Below are 20,243 nucleotides of genomic sequence, written 5' to 3'. Positions count from 1 at the left end.
ATAATGTTGCTGTAGATCAGGGGTAGTCAACCTTGGCTCTTTTATGATTCGTGGACTTCAACTCCCAGAATTCCTGAGACAGCATGGCTCAGCTTGGAAACCTCTCCCTTTGCCCTCAGCATGGCTGGCTCAGGAATTCTGGGAGTTGAAGTCCACGAGTCATAAAAGAGCCAAGGTTGACTACCCCTGCTGTAGATCAAGTGATTCACATAGGAAATGCTACGGTGGCTGATTTTCAGTTGTGGGCTTTTCATCTTCCTGTAGAGTGGATTGATAACCACCAAGATTTGGACAGAGTCTGAATATAGGTAGCCCCCAACTTACAATCATTCATTTAGTGACCATTAAAAATTACAATAGCACTGAAAAATGTGACCTATAACTAGTGACTTATAACTTGCCTTTACGACTGTCACAGTATCACTGTGGTCACATGATCAAAATTTGGGTACTTAGCAACCGACATGTATTTATTACATTTGCAGCATCCTAGGGTCACATGATCACTACTTGTGACCCCAGACAGCTTCCAATAAGCAAAGTCAATGGGGGAAGCTGGATTTGGTTAACGACCACGTGATTCATTTAACAACTGCAGTGATTCGCTTAACAGCCATGGCAAAAAGGGTTGTAAGATTGGGCAAAACTCACTTAACAACAGATTTCCTTAGCCAGGGAAATTCTGGTCCCAATTGTGGTCATAGGTCAAGGACGTTCTGAATATGCAATTCCACCAAACCAAAGGGCTGCAAAACAGAAGAAGAAATGGGAGAATGTTTAGTTTTGAGTCTATAAGATCTCATTAGTTTCTGGAAATTCTGCCCAACTGTTTCATATCAGCCATGATTCAGCAGAATCTAAATCCAGATCCCTGGATGGATCTTGGCAATTGGCATTTCAGGTTGAATATTTAAGTACATTTGAATATCCTCAATTTTCCTTTTGTGAAGAGGTTTCTTTCCCATGGAAGGAGAAAAAAAGTAGTTTTCTTCAGAGTGGGTGCTCTGTGTGTATCAGAAGACGGATATATATAGGCACTGTAGTCCACTTTCAGCATAAAAATCTAACCTAGGAATGTCCTTCTTATAAGAACTTCTCTTCAGCCCCCTCCCTAAAGAAAAAATCGCCTATGCTTCTCAACCATAGGATTAGAAAGAACTCTGAGGTTTCTGGATTGTCTTTGTCACTTGTATTGTCTTTACTTTTTTGCACTTGCACGGAATTACCGAATACATCACAAAGTTCATAAGCTTCTATATGGAAAAATTATAGATGGCTCCCAAATGTAATGTAGTCTGATGATTTTTCCTTTTTTCTGGACACTTATTTTATTTATTTTATTTTATTTATTTGCTTAGAATGAAGTGGACTGTATCCCCCCAAAAGCATATAGGCTGTGATAAATTTATTAATCCTAACTTGCCAGAAGACTCTTGGCTTTTATTAATAAAGTCTCTCTCTCTCTCTCTCTCTCTCTCTCTCTCTCTCTCTCTCCCCTCTCTCTCCCTCCCTCCCTCCCTCTCCCTCTCCCTCCCTCCCTCCCTCTCCCCCCCTCTCTGTGTATGTGTGTATGTGTAAGAGAGAGAGATGTATTCAGGCTGTGAGCCTCTACACCTAGATCACAATACTACTTAAATTTAAAAACAGGAAATGGAGAGCTGTTTTCAAGCATTTGCCCAGCTCTCGCCCTTCTAGTTTATGCATTTTAATGAGCTTTCCTTTTCCCTTTTCATTAAAATTGCAGCATTGCCTTATAAGCCCCGAACTAACGGGACTGAAAGGATGCCCTGTGGCCTTGGCTGTTACCATAGCAACTGGCCTAGCTGCTGCCTGAGCAGTTTTCTGACAAATCAACAAACTTCTATCCAAGCTCCAGTTTCCAATTCAGGGAGAATAAAAGGGGCTTTTGTGAGGAGCAAGATCCTTGGTGTTTGCTTTGTCTTTAGAAATTTCTGGGCACTGGATTTAATTTCGTTTTCTGTTTTGGGAGCTTCTGAAAAAAACATGTTATGCTGTCTGTCTGAATTGTCTGGAATTCATAGAATAAAAGGCAGAGCCTTCCCCAAGCTGGTGCCCTCCAAATATGTTGGAATTTTATTTTCCATAATTCCCAATCCATGTTTCTTGCTAGCCAGGAATTTTGGGAACTGTTGTGCAACATATTTAGAGTGCATTAGGTTAGAAAAGGCTAATCTAGCAGAAAATGAAATTATTATATTTTTATTTCATCTTTCACATCTATCAATCTTAATTCCTACCAGCCTATCTAGTCTTTGGTGTCTGAAAAGTCAGTCTTTCCTCCTGTGCTCCTTTTATCAATTAATTTGAGTCTGCTAAAATTCAAAGTAAAACATAACATAGTTTAAATAATTATTTGTATTATTATAATGAAATAGTCGAGTGGAAGCCAAACTGTAGGAAAAGAGGCATTGATTTCACTGCACAGCCAGTTCCTGTGCTGGCAATTTATTTGTTTTTAATTCTGCAGAGTTGTAAAGGACAACAGTATCAGTTAATTCAGCCCTCAGTGTTAATTAACATTGACACTGATCCAAGCAAAAAGTTCTTCTGGAGCTGATGCATTAATTAACTTGAGGACATCATTGCTACTGAATATTTTTCATATCTTTTGTTTTGTCCATGTATACAGCAAGTTTATAAAATAGAAAGGAATGGATAAATTTAGTCTGTAAGAGAAGAATGCTGAATGGACATGTTAATAGATAGTTCCTAGTTTCTCTTAGCTTTGGCCACCATATCTGGCTGCAAAAATCTGAATGACCATTGCAAGAAAGCAAAGAGGTATCTATAACCATTCTTGCCATCTGGTGATTGTATTTTTGCAGCCTGTATCTATTAGCCATATATTATTTATGCTGAAATTTCCAGGTACAATTGTAAATCCTCTCTTAAGTGTCTGTAGAAAAGCACCTTGTAAAAAAAAAAGTTAGCGCTACATGTATTTAACATACTTCTTTGCCTGCTAATTGCCTTTCTGTTTGCAAAGAATTTCTAGCATCAGGGAGGTTTCACAAGTGCTCTTCCATTTGCAATCCAAAATGGTACATGCTATTTTATCATCTCTTATGACTCAGTGTTTCTCAATCTCAGCCATTTTAAGATGTGTAGACTTCATTTGAGTTGCTGAGGTTGAGAAATACTGTTCTATGCATAAAAAGTGGCAGATACAGTGGTTGTTAAAGACAGCCCAGATTCAAATCCAATAAAGCTCATTGAATAATCCAGGATAAGTAACCTACCTCATAACTCAGCCCCCTCACAATGTCATTTTGCAATGAACGTGGATAAGTTATGTTACTTTGAATAAAATCTGAATAGAAATGTGATTGTTATTTTATTATATTGTTTGTTTATTACATTTTTATGCCACCCATCTCCTCTATAAGGTGACTCTGTATTTGAGCTAAGGTTGGGCCAACCAGCAAAACAATTGTTGTACTCTTGAAAAGAGACTGAGAGTTTCTGAAGTGAAAAACAAAGTTTTGGAAATAGGTAGACAATTTTCTACCTATTTTCTGCATTTCATAGGATGGGATGGGATGGGATGGGATGGGATGGGATGGGATGGGATGGGATAGGAAGGGACCTTGGAGGACTTCTAGTCCAGCTCCCTGCTCAAGCAGGAGAACCTATACCATTTCAGACCATTCCAGTCTCTTCTTAAAAACCTCCATTGATGGAGCATTCACAACTTCCAGAGGCAGGTTGTTCCACCGGTTAATTGTCCCCACTGTTAGGAAGTTTCTCCTTAATTCCAGGTTGTTTCTCTCTTTGATCAGTTTCCAACCATTGTTTCTTGTCCTGCCCTCTGGTGTTTTGGAAAATAGTTTGACCTCCTCTTCTTTGTGGCAACCCTGGAATACTGGAATACTTCTTTACTGTTATCCAATGATTGTCAGGAACCATTCAGAACAGATTTTATACCTGTTCTCTTATCAGCATTGAGCTGGTAATAGATTTTATACCAGACTAGAGGGAAAGGAGGTACTATATTAAAAATCACTTTTGCTACAGGATCAAAAGTTGGAGATAGGATTCTAGTTTTATGCTACCTTTCTGCTGCTTGCTTAGCTACTCCAACTCTGTTGCTGCCTTGATACACACAAATAGCTCTCTTATTTTCCATCAAGATGTCTGCACAACCCAGGAGAAAATCCCCTCACCCAAGCAGCTGTCAAATACTCTTTCTGTAGCAGAATTTCCTGTTTGCATCTCCTTAAGGTCAAATTTTTCTATGAAAGGCTCACACTTCATAATTAGACATAATGTGGTTTGCTTATTTCTAGTTTAGGAATAGGTGTGAATTCAGTGACCTGCTCCAAATCTTTCTGCAGCTGGGCTGTTGTATTGTGGGAAAATGGTGCATTTTGCATTAAAAGTATCCAAAACATTCGCTTTCTATAAGGTCAGCATGTTCATAAATATTTACATTTTCCATCTAGGTAGAAAATGGCGCTGAATATATCCTTGAAACGATAGATTCGTTACAGAAACATTCCTGGGTGGCGGATATACAAGACTGCATAGATCCTGGGTAAGACGTCATGGTGACTTGATACTGAGCAAACTTAACAAGTGTTGCTGGAATAGCTCTGTGTGGAAAAGAGAATATTTCAGCGGTCAGCAGTAGCCTGCTTTCCAAGGACTTCCTTGGATTTTCTTATCAAGTTATCTTCTGTATTACTTACATTTATCTGGATTTTAAGAACTATGTCAGAGCCATTGCTCTTAGTTTATTACCTTGGAAGATCTGGCAAGTGAGTGCCAATTCATCAAAAAAAAAAGACTGAGTCTTGTTTGTGCATTGCTGTCACTCTATGATGGATTTATTGAGTTCAATACACTTTTCTAACTCCTCCTTTGTAAACTTTTCTCCCAGATTGAAAAAGCCTTATTTTTGGTGATGGTTGAATATTTAGGAAACAATCCCTTTGCTAACTATTTTAAATGGGTGTTATTTTGCGTTATGCTGCCAATATTTAAGTATTTATTTTCTTTTGTAAAGCTCTTTTTGGAAAGGTAAATGTGCAGAATAAGAGTAGAAACCTTTTTTGGCCATTTAGGCACATTTTAAAATATTGAGAGTGCAATGGGTATGATCAAAAATGGCTTTCAGAGAGGACCTACTTATTTGCAGAAGTAACACTGGTGGGTGTAGCAATCACAAAATACTCATTTATGAGAAGGCAAACTTATTGAGGTATCTTCTCAGGACTCTTATTAGCTCCCATTATGCTTTTTACCATTGCCCTATTATTTTTGTTTTTTTTCTCTGGGCAGGTGGATAGCTTTGAAACAAAGCCCTAGGCCAGGGGTAGGCAACCTTGGCTCTTTTATGACTCGTGGACTTCAACTCCCAGAATTCCTGAGCCAGCCATCCTGAGGGGAAAGGGAGTTTCCAAGCTGAGCCATGTTGGCTCAGGAATTCTGGGAGTTGAAGTCCACGAGACATAAAAGAGCCAAGGTTGCCTACCTCTGCTCTAGGCTATGGCTAGCTAGAATTTTTGTTTTGGCAGGCTTTATGAGGTTCAGAAACTTCCTCGAAATATAAACAATGACATTTGGCTTAGCCATTTGGCCAGCTAACCATTTAACTTTTAAAAAATTAAATAGACCCATTTATTTTTTAAAAAATTGGAATTCAAAAATACAAGGATTACTGCAGCAAAAATTGTATTTTGCAAGTAGAATAGTACTTATTGCTTCCTTCAACTGTGTAAAGTTGGGGTGACTGGCTTTTGGTAAGCCCCTGCCTTTCTTTTGTGAATTCTATAGTTCTGGACTAGTTAGGTATACTAGGGCTACTGTATTTGTTGAAAAAAATTGCACCATCACTAAAAGGCAGCAGAGAACTACAGGAAACTCTTCTCAGCCATTGTCCAAATTTGCAGTTTAGATCTGGTAGCCGTGTACAGAAGTTCTCCCATTCACTTCACAGCATTTAACAAAAATAAAAGGATCAAGTTGAAGTCATGGTTAGAATGGACAATAATCTCTTCTAAAAAAAAAGCTTCACAAAGCTGTAGGCAGTTTGCTGTAGTTTCAATCAATAGTGATTATCTGATGCACTGACATAAAACCTGCATTGATTGGCTGAAAGGCAAACACACAGTGTTCTCATATGGAGAGCCAGCAGGTAGCCTTTTCTGCTCTTATCAAGCCTCTGAAGAAGCTGATCTCCAAATACTAGTTGATTTAGGGTGTTCTATACTGGAAAAAGGAAACACACTGCTAATATATTTTTCCTTCTGTCTGCACCCATTGGGAGTTTTCTTTGTCACAATGTTACGCTATCTTTTAAAATGTACCTGCATGCTATACTATTCCTTAGTTTGCTGTCTTAGAGTTTGTGGGGAATTGTGGCATTGGTTTTCAGTAGTTATGGTCAGAGGAGACTGCAGTAAAAGTTAAAATTCACTAAATTTCGGGGGCCCATCCTTGACCTAAAAGCTATTTTTTCCTGGAGCCGTGTGATTGAATATTCTGAGAGAATGACAAACTTATTCCAATTTGGCAGGAGTGTTATTAGCCATCATAGTAAGGATTAGAAGTTCAGTGTCCTGGGTTGCCAACTGTTAGGGTCAAAGTATAGGATAAAACCTCTGTACTTATGACTACGTGTGACCTATTTCTCCCAACTCTCCCAAAGGGGAGAAGAGTGCTTTGATATTGTCAGATCTCCATTTTAACTTTTTGTAAGAGTCAGCAAGGGAAGGAAAAAAGTGGTAAGCATATTTTTAACTGCTCTGCTGCCCCCTTTTTTATGTGCTCAGGTCTCCCCACAGATGGGCTAAGCTATAACTCCTCCTGCCATTATACCATCACCATATATATCAGGGGTGTCAAACTCAATTTCATTGAGGGCGGCATCAGCATTGCAGTTGCCCTCGGGGTGTGTGGCTAGGGTGGGTGTGGCCTACTGGGTAGGCGTGGATGGAAAGGGTGTGGCCTACTGGGTGGGCGTGCCCAGCTCTACATCATTCACGTCAAGGGTGCCTGTGGGGGCCTGGGCAGGAGTGGGACAGATCTGAGGGTCTCTGGCAGAAGGGGGTGGGACCAGGGCAGAGCCCATCAAGCCGGATATGTGAAGTAGGCGAGGGCCATTTGCTGGCCACTTCCAGGCGATGGTGCATTTCTTCATTCCTCACAAAGGGTGACACCTCCCCAGCATGCACCCAGGGGGCGGGGCCGACGCGGCAGGGGCTGGTTCCTCGCTGGTTCCAGATGGCCTTGTGGAGCTAAGACTGAATGCATTTCAGCATAGATAGCCATCACAAAATTGTACATTGGCTCCCGGCCGGCCTGGGCCAGGGCCAAGGCAGCGGTGCCCGTTCCCTCACTGTTTCCAGGATGGCTTTGCAGGCCACATGAAACCACTTCGCGGGCCGCATCCGCCCCCGGGCCTTGTGTTTGACATGTGTGATATATATGAACCAAGATAATATTCCTCCAGATTTGGGAAGGGTTAGCCTTCCCTCTCACAGTCCTGATTTATGGGGTGAAAGTGAGTTAGTGAATGACTAAGTAGAGAGTGGAGAGTTTTCCCATATGCAGGTCTGAAGAGATGTAGCAGCATTCAAAAGGTTCTGGCCCTTTAGTAAGATTACAAAATACATGTTTTATGGGAATCCTCTCCAGTTGGTGAATGATAACTTTGCACCCCTTCCTCTGCTTTACCCTTCCTTCCAGTGTTCAGCACACAGCTGCAGAAACTCACTGGTGCAGCACCATCCACTGTCCAAACGCCCACTCTTCTCTTCTTTCCAGGGACAGTGGTGATGACATTGAACTCTCTTCCTGTACTCAAGGAGCTTGCCTGCCAAGCAGAGTGTCGTCTTGTAGCTGTGAGTTCCTGGCTGATGGTAATAACATTTTATTTTTATTTTATTTTTTTTTTAAAAAAAGGGTTGTCTTAAAAATTGGTTCAGACCTCTGTTATTTTGTTTAAACACTGCTTTTGTTTAAAGTTTAATTTTCAGGTACCTACACATACCTGAATTTTGCCAGTCTCCAACTGGAGGCATTGATTTTTACTGCAGCAGAACACAAGTGATATGAAAGAGCCTGGGGCATTCATGAATTTTCTTTTTGTCTTATGATCCCTGGTTCAGCAGGTATCTCAAGCATCTGAAAGAATACCTTGAAAAAAAAATGTAGTGAAGGAAATGATTATTTGAAGCAATTGGCAGCCTTGAGTCTATAAGTCCACTGTCATAGGAAAATGTGGTTTGGAAAAGTAGCATGCATTTTTTAAAAAAGAAAATAAAATTATCTTCCAGATGTCACCCGGTGCCAGGATAGGTGTGCTGGCTCAGCTGCCTCAGATAGCATATCAAATGCTACCACAATTGTAACAGCACCATATGGTAGGATCTCTGCAGGGGAATATAGAGCGCATGTGCCATTAGAGAATTTCCTGCAGACATTGGAGTCTCCAGCCAACAGGAGTCACACAGCAGGTATAGTAGTTCTGTTCCTCAGATGATCTGGAGCTTATGTTTTTCACAGTTTAGAAAAGATCACCTGTTTGTTCTCCCATCCAAAAAATATGTTTCTGCTTCTTTGTAGATATATTGATAACAATGTGTATGTTACACAGTATTGAATCATGCATGTCAACAATTAACAATTCAGCTAAAGTTATGTTTTGTTATTAATGCTCATTATTTTCTCAAATTCTTAGCAATTTCAATGTTGTTCCAATTATTTATGACAAATAGATTAGGAGCAGCTTGAAATCCTGAAGTGGCTGCTAAGTGACACTAGGTTGTAATAATGAGCTAGATAGGCAAATAGTCTAGAATAGCAAGCATATTCATAAGAGTTGGACAGGCTTACTTAAACCTTCAAGTCCAACTTCAGCTTTGTACAGTAAAGCAATATAAAATGAAATAAAAACATTTTGACAAATTGGCTTTTGTAATGAGTAAAGTTGGTAATGTAGACTACTATGATTCTCAGGCTAGAGAGAAACATTGCAACATTGCTTGCCTATCAAGGCTATCAAGAGAACAGCCCAGAAGTTAGGAGGAAAAAAGTCAAGTATGTAAATCATGGAGTGCAGATCCTTATGTAGCTTATATAGTTAAATACCTGGAAAGCTGAGATTTACAACCCAACATGAAGCCTGACAACTGTGTAATGTGCATATGATGATAATGTGCAAAGAGAATTTCATCTCTTCAGGCACAGTTGAACTTCTCATATTGCTAGAAAGTTTATTTGAATATTATTTTCGTCTTCTGTTATATTATTTATCTTACCCAATTTTATGTCATTTTCACATTTGATAAGCATTCTCTCCATCTTTTCATTCTAGTCGTTAATAAAAATGTTGAAGAGTACGAACTGCAGAAGTGAATTTTGTGGCACTCTATTGTGGCAGTTTGGCGATGCTTTGTAGTTTTTGAACTGGTTGTAAAAACATCTTATAAACATACCATCCATTCCATATTGAACTGAATATCATTGTCGGGTGCCTTCCTGAAATCAAGGTTTTGTCCATAGCATTCCTGTAGGGGATATTAAGCAAGTATATTAAGCAAATATAAGATACAGATAACTTAGTAAGACTTGTTTTTCATAAGTCCATGTTGTCTTCTGTAAGCACCTCTTTGTTTCTATAGGTGCTCAGAATTTAATCCTGAGGTAATCCTCAACATACGACCACAATTGAACCCAAAATTTCTGTTGCTAAGTGAGACATTTGTTAAGCCAATTTTTCCCCATTTTATGACATTTCTTGTCACAGTTGTTGAGTGAATCACTGCAGTTATTCAATTAGTAGCATGGTTGTTAAGTGAATCTGGCTTTCCCCCTTGACTTTACTTGTCAAAAGGTTGCAAAAGGTGATCAGATGACCCAGGGGCACTACAGTTGTCATAAACATGAGTCAGTTGCCAGGCATCTGAATTTTGATCACGATGGGGATGCTGCAACAGTCATGTGAAAAATGGTCATGTCACTTTTTTCAGAGATGTTATAACTTTGAGTGGTCACTAAATGAACTGTTGTAAGTCAAGGACTACCTGTATTTGGTCTAGTGCTTTCCTAGGTTTCTGAGGGTTCTGTAGTTTCCTGAATTCTTTTTTCCCCCTCTCTTTTTAATTGTAGAAAAATTGCCCTTCTCTATTCATTTGGCATTTCACTCATTCTCCATAATTTTTCAGAGATAATGTACAAAGGTTTATCCATCTCAGTTTTTGATCCTGCTCCTCACAATTTTTCATAACTGTAGGCTGGAGAAAGCTGAGCTCCAATACAAGTTTAGTAGTCTCATCTTTCTAATCTATTTGCAGTTTTTTTAGCACTGGGAATTAGAATACTGTTTGCTTTTAAATAACTCTGTTCTTCAATTGCTACATCAACAAAAGTTAGCCCTCCCAGGTACACCAGAAAGGAAACAGGATTATATTTATTTATTTTATTTATTTATTAATTGCATTTATATCCCGCCCTTCTCCTTACGGACTCAGGGCGGCTGACAATTGAATAAAATACTAACATATATACATATACTTAATTAAAATTTGATTAAAACGAAATATTTAAATATGTCCAATTTAAAAGTAATTAAAACCCCCTTTAAAATCCCTCAGGCCAGTCCCGCTAGTTGGAACAGCCACGTCTTGAGGGCGCGGCGGAAGGAAGGGAGATCAGGGATCACCTGATCTAATTCTGCTTTATTGTAAGGCTATGTTATCAGAATCTTGCAAATCACTGCTACTTTTAACTGCTTGATCCACTAGGGCAGACCCTTCCTAAATTTCTTTCTTTGGTTATTAAGCCACTGGGGGCTCCTGCATCTCTTGTCTGATGGTTTCCTAGGCAGCATCTCTTCCCCTCATTCCCCAAGGTCATCTACACATTCCATTGCAACAAATGATGTACGTTAAATCATTTTGACTTCCTGTGCTATGAGTTTAAGCTCATCTCGTTTATTTCCCATATGGTAACAATGTATAGACCCTGAAAGTGATTACATTTATAAGCCAATACAATGTTTCTTGAGATTTTTCACTAAATGGGCTAATCGGGAATATCCTCACTTCTTTTTACAGTGCCAAAATCATTATCCAAGGTCCTTATTTCAGGAGTTTTATCTTCAATCCCCACAAGAATCAGTTTAAATCCCTCTTAATCAAGTTTAATGTGCTTTGGCCAACACCATCTGCCCAGTCCTCATGAGGTATAATCATCTCCTGCCAGTAGTTTTTTGTTCAGAAAACTCAGAGTCAAGTTACAGGAGAAGATAATTGTCAGTGGAATTGATAAGACTTAAAGATAATTCTATAATAGTTAATCTTTGGTTCTGACAGACACTTCCTTCTTTGAGCTATAAAATCAGTCAGCATATTTGTTCCATGTAGTTGTAAGTTATCAAGTACAAAGACTTTTTTCAGTGTCTTCTTGCAAGCTAGTTACACAGATACACCCCTATTCAATAGCATCACTTTTTCTGTTATCGAAGACTTCAAACCTGTTTGTTTTCTGCAAAGACCTCAAAGCTATTTATGGTGCATAATATCTTCTATGTATTTCCAATTATTACTCCCATTTTGCTGCTTTGTTCAGTTTTTCTTTATAAAGGGATGTTTCCTCTCTCAATTCTTATTGTAATAATTTTTTATCCTTTCTTATGAGCTGAAGTGTTGCCGTTACCTGCTGCAATCCCTGCCCTTTTTATTTGTGCACAGCTGCAAGTTTATACTTGCTGCATATGTATAACACATTGTTTTTAGGCACACATTTCAGGCATGAAGGTCATAATTGTGAAGTGTGTCCATTCTCTTCATTTCTGTTTTTTAAAGTCTACAGGTAGAAAGATGTAGGAGATGACCAGGCTGAGCCCAAGGGAGGGGTCAAACGCGTCATCAGTGTCGAGTCCCTTTGCATCCACAAGAGATCTAAGTCCAGCCCACCTTGAATTCCTTTGACTCTTATCTATCACCAATTTGCTTTGACTGTTAGTAGTTCAGATTCTTGTCAAGAGCATGAGCTTGCAATAAACCTTTATATTCATTTTAAACGGCCTGGAGTTCCTGATTTTCTTGACAAAAGGCTTTTATTTCTTCTTGCTCCAGTTTCAGGTTGAATACCTACTGACCACGTAGAAGAAAAATATGTTAGGAAAATCCCTATTAAGCTCCCCGGTCAAATTCCTGTTAGCTTTCTGTTTGTTCATTATTTGAAAATGAGCTGCCTTATATTCTTTCAGCAGCAGCAGCAGCTTCTGCTTGTTGAGTGACTTGCAGGAAGCATTCACACAGTCATCCACCATGAGTATCAACAGTTCTCTGACATACCTTTGCCATTACCAATTATGCAGGAGATAATCTTTTCATTCCCCACAGTGGAACACACATACCCTAAGAAAGCAATTCTTTTTTATCTCTTTCCCCCTTCTGCTGAATTCCACAACCAAGCTCCTACTGGCTCTCTAATTAGCTCTTCCAGATATATAGTGCACTGATTTATACTCCAGAGTTGTTATGTGTACCTCTAAATAATTTGATCTGCAAAGTAGAAAAGTATGCACTGTAATGTACATACAGACATATTTGATTCGCTGAAAAGATAACATTAGCCATATCTCTTTGCTGAAAGAGCATTCAGGTATAAACATATATTGGTCTTGGTAAGTGGGAAAATCTACAATAATTTCTCCTGCATCCTCTACTCAAACATCCCTCCAGACAGCACTGCAATGAATGTAATGCTGTGTTAAATGTCAGGCATTCAGGTTTTGTATTTTATTCTTCCTGTTTCCTTAACTGTGACAGGAGATGAAAATGAGCTGGAAGCAGAAATCAATCTCTTGGAGTTTCCTTGGTTCCATGGGACACTATCGCGGGTTAAAGCAGCCCAGCTAGTACTCTTTGGTGGAGTCAAAAGCCATGGCTTATTTGTCATTCGGCAGAGTGAAACACGGCCTGGTGAATATGTGCTAACCTTTAACTTCCAAGGAAAAGCCAAGGCAAGTGATCTTTATTTATGAATGGATAATTTATATTTTCTTCTAGTATTTAAAGTGAAACCACAGGAAATATGGGGGCATGTTTCCCTTAGTTTTTAACCTACCTTGAAAATTAAATCATCTGTTCAAAGGGCTTTAATGGAACATGGCAGCAAGCTTGAATACAGTTATAAAATAAGAAGTAAAAAAACCATAGAAACCACCAACTACTTTGACCTGGGTGCAATGTTCCCTGATAGCCAGTTGAAAGAAAATTGGCAAGATGCTAAGCTCACATATCGTGTTTGTTTGATTTTAGCTTAATATACTCTATAAACCCAGCCAAAAGTTTAATCTGGGAACCAGATTATGTGTAGTTTATTCATTTCTTCAGGAAAGGGGGGATGTTAGGAATGACAAAATTTGCCTTAAAACGCAGTGGAGTTTGTGTCTGTGCTCTGGCAACAACTCTTTGTGATTGTATATTTGTGTGTGCACAAAACAGATACAATGCTGGATTTTTGTATCCATATGCCAGATCAACACAGACAGAGTGTTCTCTTGTTCTTTTCTTTTGCTGCCATCTGGAATTTTTAAAAATGTTTTAAAATAGCAGCCCTTTATACATTTGGTGTCTGTTCTTTGATTGGTGCTTGTAAACAGATTCATTCTTCTAATCCAGCATATTGGATATATATCTGCCAATCTTATGCTTCCTGTGAAACCTTTTATTTCTCCCAGCTAAAACTGGAAACAAGCTGTTGCTATGTTATAAAAATTTCAGCTTATAATTATCATTGCCCCCTCTGTAACTACCTGAGTCACAACTCTAAGTGCACTGCATAAAGAGATGCAACAGATAGCCACATTATTCTCTTCATATCTCTGGACTGGAAGGTGCTGACACAACTGAGTACAATACAAAGAAGCAAAAAAAATATCTTTACCTGTTACACTTGCCTATAGGAGCTAATTGGAAGAAAGTAAACAGTATTACTTCTTCTCTGCAGTTGGTGATGTTCCTATACATACAGTATACAAACAGTAGTGCCTCCAGATCCTCTAATGCCCATCAAAATCAAATCCAAGTATAGAATGGAGAATATCTGCCTTGGCAATACTTGTAAAAAGGATACTGGACTAGTAGCTGATGATAAACTGAACACAAGTCAATAGTATACAGGGTGGATTTGATTAAATCAAATCGATTTAAATCACGATTTAAATCACTAGTAAAAAGGCTTGATTTAAACCAACTCGATTTAAATCAACTCGATTTAAATCATAATTTTTAAAGAGCAACTGTCATCTCTGCCCTGCAGCAGCTCCTCTGACCCACCGTTGACTCACTGACAGTCCCATTCACTTTAATGGGATGGCTGGTGATGCGGCAGTGACACAACAAGGTGACGGACGTGGCTGGCAGCAGGTGAGTGGATGCTCGCTAACAGGTGCTGCCATGATGGATCTGAAATGACAGGTGCTCTTTAGATGTAAGGACTCATTCTTGTTGGTAGTTAGAATCTTTAATATTATTATTTGCAAACAAAATGAAGGTTTCCTATTTAGAATAATAAGCTGTCAGGTTAGTAAAACAGCGATATCAGAACCGATTTTAGGTTAATAAGTTAATCACACATAGTTGGAGAACTACTCAAATTCTTTATTTAACTAAAACACTTAGAGCCTGGTACAGATGCATTTCTCTTCAAACAATCATATAGTTTGTAGTGTACATAGATTTGCAAAACAATGGGATAAAGGGATATTCCTGAACTTTGTTTTATGATTTATCTCATGGCTACTGTGAAATTGTGTGAATGCATCAACGCAGTGCATGTTATCTCAGCTTGCAGAGCTTGGATTCATTGAATGAGTTTACCAAAAATGTAAATATTGCAGAATACATAGCCTCATGCTACAGAACTACTGTAAGCTCCATTTCATGCTGAATAAACTAAATTATTAATGTATCTTAAATAGAAAACTGTCTTTAGATAGATTTTTACTCCAAAAGCATTTCATTAAAATAAATTTGATAAAAATTAAAAAAAAATCTGACTTAAATAAAAAATCCAATTTAAATAAAAAAATCGATTTTTTTATTTTTTATTTTAAAAATCATTGATTATTATCCACTCTGGAGGTATGATATGATTACTAAAAAGACAAAGGCAAGTTAGATTGCACCAACAGAGATATTGTTTCCTAATCATGCGAATTAATAATTCCACTTTATGGAATTGTTTTATAGNATCTGACTTAAATAAAAAATCCAATTTAAATAAAAAAATCGATTTTTTTATTTTTTATTTTAAAAATCATTGATTATTATCCACTCTGGAGGTATGATATGATTACTAAAAAGACAAAGGCAAGTTAGATTGCACCAACAGAGATATTGTTTCCTAATCATGCGAATTAATAATTCCACTTTATGGAATTGTTTTATAGCCATATGCGACCTTCTGTATTATGCTCATTTGTGTGCATAGTACTAATAATAATTCAGACAAGTGATCAGAGGACTGGAAAACTAAATTGTACAGCAAGAGATTGAGCCTATTCAGTTTGTTTCTAGCTTTGAGAAAATAGGGTTAAAAGGGATATGATGGCCTGAATAGTCCATGATCTCTTCTCTAACATTCCAAGTGCAAAACATGGAATGTAAGCATTAATGTATAGGCAGGCAGATTCCTATTTAACATTTAAAAAATTTTAACAATAAGAAGGGTGTAACAGTGGAGTACGTTCTTGTATGTAACCCTTGATGTTACACTGAACGTTATGATGTTACATTGAGCTTGAATGTAGTAACCATCCCGTAGACCTCCGAAATTTTCTTCTCCAGCGGTGTCCCATACATTAAATGTAATGGGAACTCTATTAGTGTGGAACACACGGAGGATGAACTTCAGTTCTCAAAGCAGCTAAATACTTTTTCTCAAATTCGCCAGTCAAGTGGCATTTCACAAATGTTGTTTTACCAGTAACACCATCACCAAGCAAAACTTAAACTGCATTTGGGGTTCTACTTACAGTGCGGCCGTGCTGCGTTTCAAAAGAAATGCAAGAAAGGAAAAGAGAGCCGTGCTCGGACACCCCCCTCCCTCCCTACCTACGTGGGGCATATAAGTAAGAGTAAATTACCTATTGAGACGGAGGAAGTATCCCTTTTTCAGGATACATTCAAGCAGAGGCTGAATAGCCATCTGTGTAGAGTGTTTTACTCCTGCACTGAGTAGGAGTTGAATTTGATTGCCTAAATAGTCCAACTTTATGATTATTATACGAATAGGATTATAAAGGAAATGGTAAGGCAAAAAACAAATCAAACTGCTGCAAAGATTATTTATTGGGGGCATCCGTCTCTGGTACTTCATGTGTTAAAATAGTTCTCAAATGCTTAGAACAGGGACAGTGGTAACCAGTCAGTAAAAATAATTAATTCTCTTTTCAGCACCTGCGTTTGTCCTTAAATGAAAATGGTCAGTGCCATGTCCAACATCTTTGGTTCCAGAGTATTTTTGATATGCTGCGGCATTTTCATATGCATCCCATCCCACTGGAGTCAGGTGGTTCTGCTGACATAACCCTCCGCAGCTATGTAATGGCCCAGAGCCCATTGCCGGGTGAGTCAAGTTCTCATACTTGCAGTTTTATCTTGTAACTGGGCAAAACAAAGAATAAAAACTTCTCAAATATTTGAGGCTTATTTATATTCTTGTGCAAAAAACTAAAAACTTGATCAGTGGATGGAAATAGAAGTTTTACTGAATTAAGAAATACTCAAAAGGAGTTACCCATTATTTGAAATTATTTCACAGCATGCATGCATACACACACCTATTCATATTCAGCATAGTATTCACTTTCAGGATAAAAAACATTATGCAGAATTCAGAAAAAAAAATGAAAAGTAACTGGCAAAAAAAAGTTAATGCAGAACATAAGAGACAAAGAAACTAAACCTATACCATTCACTCTTTATTCTTTTAGTCCTTGCAAATCATTGTTGCATCTTCTATGCTCATACAAAATTTATACGCAAGTAGTCCTTGACTTAGAACCACAGTTGGAACTGGAATCTTGGTTGCTGTACGGTGCAGTCGTTAAGCAAGTCATCAAAAGCCCAGACTCATTTTTGCAATCATTTTTATCATTGTCATTAAGTGAATCACATAGTTGTTAAGCAAATCTGGCTTCCCCAATTGACATTGCTTGATGGAAACAACCAGATTTGGGACCAGAAAGGTCACAAGCCACAAACCAAACCACAACTACAGGAAGCTGAAACTGATCATAAATTTGAGCTGATTGCCAAATGCCATATTGCAATTACATGCAATTTCACTTGTCATTTCTCCTTTGTAATGAAAACCATAATTGCATTCTTTGGATCATCAGGGACAGATGCAGTTTTCACATATGTGTTAAACGAGTCATATAATTACTTTGTAAGCAGACGACATCCATATTTTAACATTTTTTCTAGTTAAGGTCAACACATGTTGTGATAACTCCTTGGTTGGTTTACTGTAACATACTGTCTGTGGGATTGCCTTTGGAGATAATGTGGAAACTGCAGCTGATAGAGAATGGGACTCTGGTTCAAACTGCTGATTACCACCTATAAAACCCTCTACAGTATAGTATCAGAGTATATCAGGGCCTTATGGCTCAGCAGTTAAAGACACTGAGCTTGTCACCTGGAAAGTTGACAGCCCAGATTCGAGATCCAAGCACCGCATGATGGGGTGAGCTCCCATTACTTGACCCAGCTCCTGCCCCCCCTAGCAGTTCAAAAACATGCAAACACAAGTAGGTAAATAGGTACCACTTCGGTGGGAAGGTAACAGTGTTCTGTGCACCTCNATCTGACTTAAATAAAAAATCCAATTTAAATAAAAAAATCGATTTTTTTATTTTTTATTTTAAAAATCATTGATTATTATCCACTCTGGAGGTATGATATGATTACTAAAAAGACAAAGGCAAGTTAGATTGCACCAACAGAGATATTGTTTCCTAATCATGCGAATTAATAATTCCACTTTATGGAATTGTTTTATAGTCATATGCGACCTTCTGTATTATGCTCATTTGTGTGCATAGTACTAATAATAATTCAGACAAGTGATCAGAGGACTGGAAAACTAAATTGTACAGCAAGAGATTGAGCCTATTCAGTTTGTTTCTAGCTTTGAGAAAATAGGGTTAAAAGGGATATGATGGCCTGAATAGTCCATGATCTCTTCTCTAACATTCCAAGTGCAAAACATGGAATGTAAGCATTAATGTATAGGCAGGCAGATTCCTATTTAACATTTAAAAAAATTTAACAATAAGAAGGGTGTAACAGTGGAGTACGTTCTTGTATGTAACCCTTGATGTTACACTGAACGTTATGATGTTACATTGAGCTTGAATGTAGTAACCATCCCGTAGACCTCCGAAATTTTCTTCTCCAGCGGTGTCCCATACATTAAATGTAATGGGAACTCTATTAGTGTGGAACACACGGAGGATGAACTTCAGTTCTCAAAGCAGCTAAATACTTTTTCTCAAATTCGCCAGTCAAGTGGCATTTCACAAATGTTGTTTTACCAGTAACACCATCACCAAGCAAAACTTAAACTGCATTTGGGGTTCTACTTACAGTGCGTCCGTGCTGCGTTTCAAAAGAAATGCAAGAAAGGAAAAGAGAGCCGTGCTCGGGCACCCCCCTCCCTACCTACCTATGTGGGGCATATAAGTAAGAGTAAATTACCTATTGAGACGGAGGAAGTATCCCTTTTTCAGGATACATTCAAGCAGAGGCTGAATAGCCATCTGTGTAGAGTGTTTTACTCCTGCACTGAGTAGGAGTTTAATTTGATTGCCTAAATAGTCCAACTTTATGATTATTATACGAATAGGATTATAAAGGAAATGGTAAGGCAAAAAACAAATCAAACTGCTGCAAAGATTATTTATTGGGGGCATCCGTCTCTGGTATTTCATGTGTTAAAATAGTTCTCAAATGCTTAGAACAGGGACAGTGGTAACCAGTCAGTAAAAATAATTAATTCTCTTTTCAGCACCTGCGTTTGTCCTTAAATGAAAATGGTCAGTGCCATGTCCAACATCTTTGGTTCCAGAGTATTTTTGATATGCTGCAGCATTTTCATATGCATCCCATCCCACTGGAGTCAGGTGGTTCTGCTGACATAACCCTCCGCAGCTATGTAATGGCCCAGAGCCCATTGCCGGGTGAGTCAAGTTCTCATACTTGCAGTTTTATCTTGAAACTGGGCAAAACAAAGAATAAAAACTTCTCAAATACTTGAGGCTTATTTATATTCTTGTGCAAAAAACTAAAAACTTGATCAGTGGATGGAAATAGAGGTTTTACTCAATTAAGAAATGTTCAAAAGGAGTTACCCATTATTTGAAATTATTTCACAGCATGCATGCATGCTTACACACACCTATTCATATTCAGCATAGTATTCACTTTCAGGATAAAAAACATTATGCAGAATTCAGAAAAAAATTTGAAAAGTAACTGGCAAAAAAAGTTAATGCAGAACATAAGAGACAAAGAAACTAAACCTATACCATTCACTCTTTATTCTTTTAGTCCTTGCAAATCATTGTTGCATCTTCTATGCTCATACACAATTTATACGCAAGTAGTCCTTGACTTAGAACCACAGTTGGAACTGGAATCTTGGTTGCTGTACGGTGCAGTCGTTAAGCAAGTCATTAAAAGCCCAGACTCAATTTTTGCAATCATTTTTACCATTGTCATTAAGTGAATCACATGGTTGTTAAGCAAATCTGGCTTCCCCAATTGACATTGCTTGATGGAAACAACCAGATTTGGGACCAGAAAGGTCACAAGCCACAAACCAAACCACAACTACAGGAAGCTGAAACTGATCATAAATTTGAGCTGATTGCCAAATGCCATATTGCAATTACATGCAATTTCACTTGTCATTTCTCCTTTGTAATGAAAACCATAATTGCATTCTTTGAATCATCAGGGACAGATGCAGTTTTCACATATTTTTATTTTTTATTTTTATTTTACATGGATTTATATGCCGCCCTTCTCCCTATAGGACTCAGGGCGGCTTACAGCATATTAAAACACATAAAACATCGTCCCCCCATAAAAACCTATTAAAAACCAAATATTTTTTTCGCTGTATAATTAATTAAGATTTAAATTAAAATTGTCCCTATTTAAAAATTCTCCCTAGGCCAGACCCGCTTGTTG

General features: G+C 38.1%; 1 protein-coding gene across 1 annotated transcript in view; it reads left to right on the top strand.

The window, feature by feature from the left end:
• Positions 1–20,243, top strand: part of SH2B2 (SH2B adaptor protein 2) — a 38,987-nt gene that overhangs the window by 12,536 nt on the left and 6,208 nt on the right. The window contains exons 4-7 of the mRNA XM_029286571.1: positions 4,464–4,555; positions 7,789–7,883; positions 12,804–12,997; positions 19,057–19,228. Of these exons, the coding sequence (XP_029142404.1) occupies positions 4,464–4,555; positions 7,789–7,883; positions 12,804–12,997; positions 19,057–19,228 (553 nt within the window). The remainder of the gene's footprint in view (positions 1–4,463; positions 4,556–7,788; positions 7,884–12,803; positions 12,998–19,056; positions 19,229–20,243) is intronic.

Source organism: Protobothrops mucrosquamatus, unplaced genomic scaffold (genome assembly GCF_001527695.2).
Source record: "Protobothrops mucrosquamatus isolate PMUCROS unplaced genomic scaffold, P.Mucros_1.0 scaffold4104, whole genome shotgun sequence".
NCBI lineage: Eukaryota > Metazoa > Chordata > Lepidosauria > Squamata > Viperidae > Protobothrops > Protobothrops mucrosquamatus.
The sequence above is the reverse complement of the archived record's forward strand: the minus strand, read 5'-3'. Positions and strand labels throughout refer to the sequence as shown.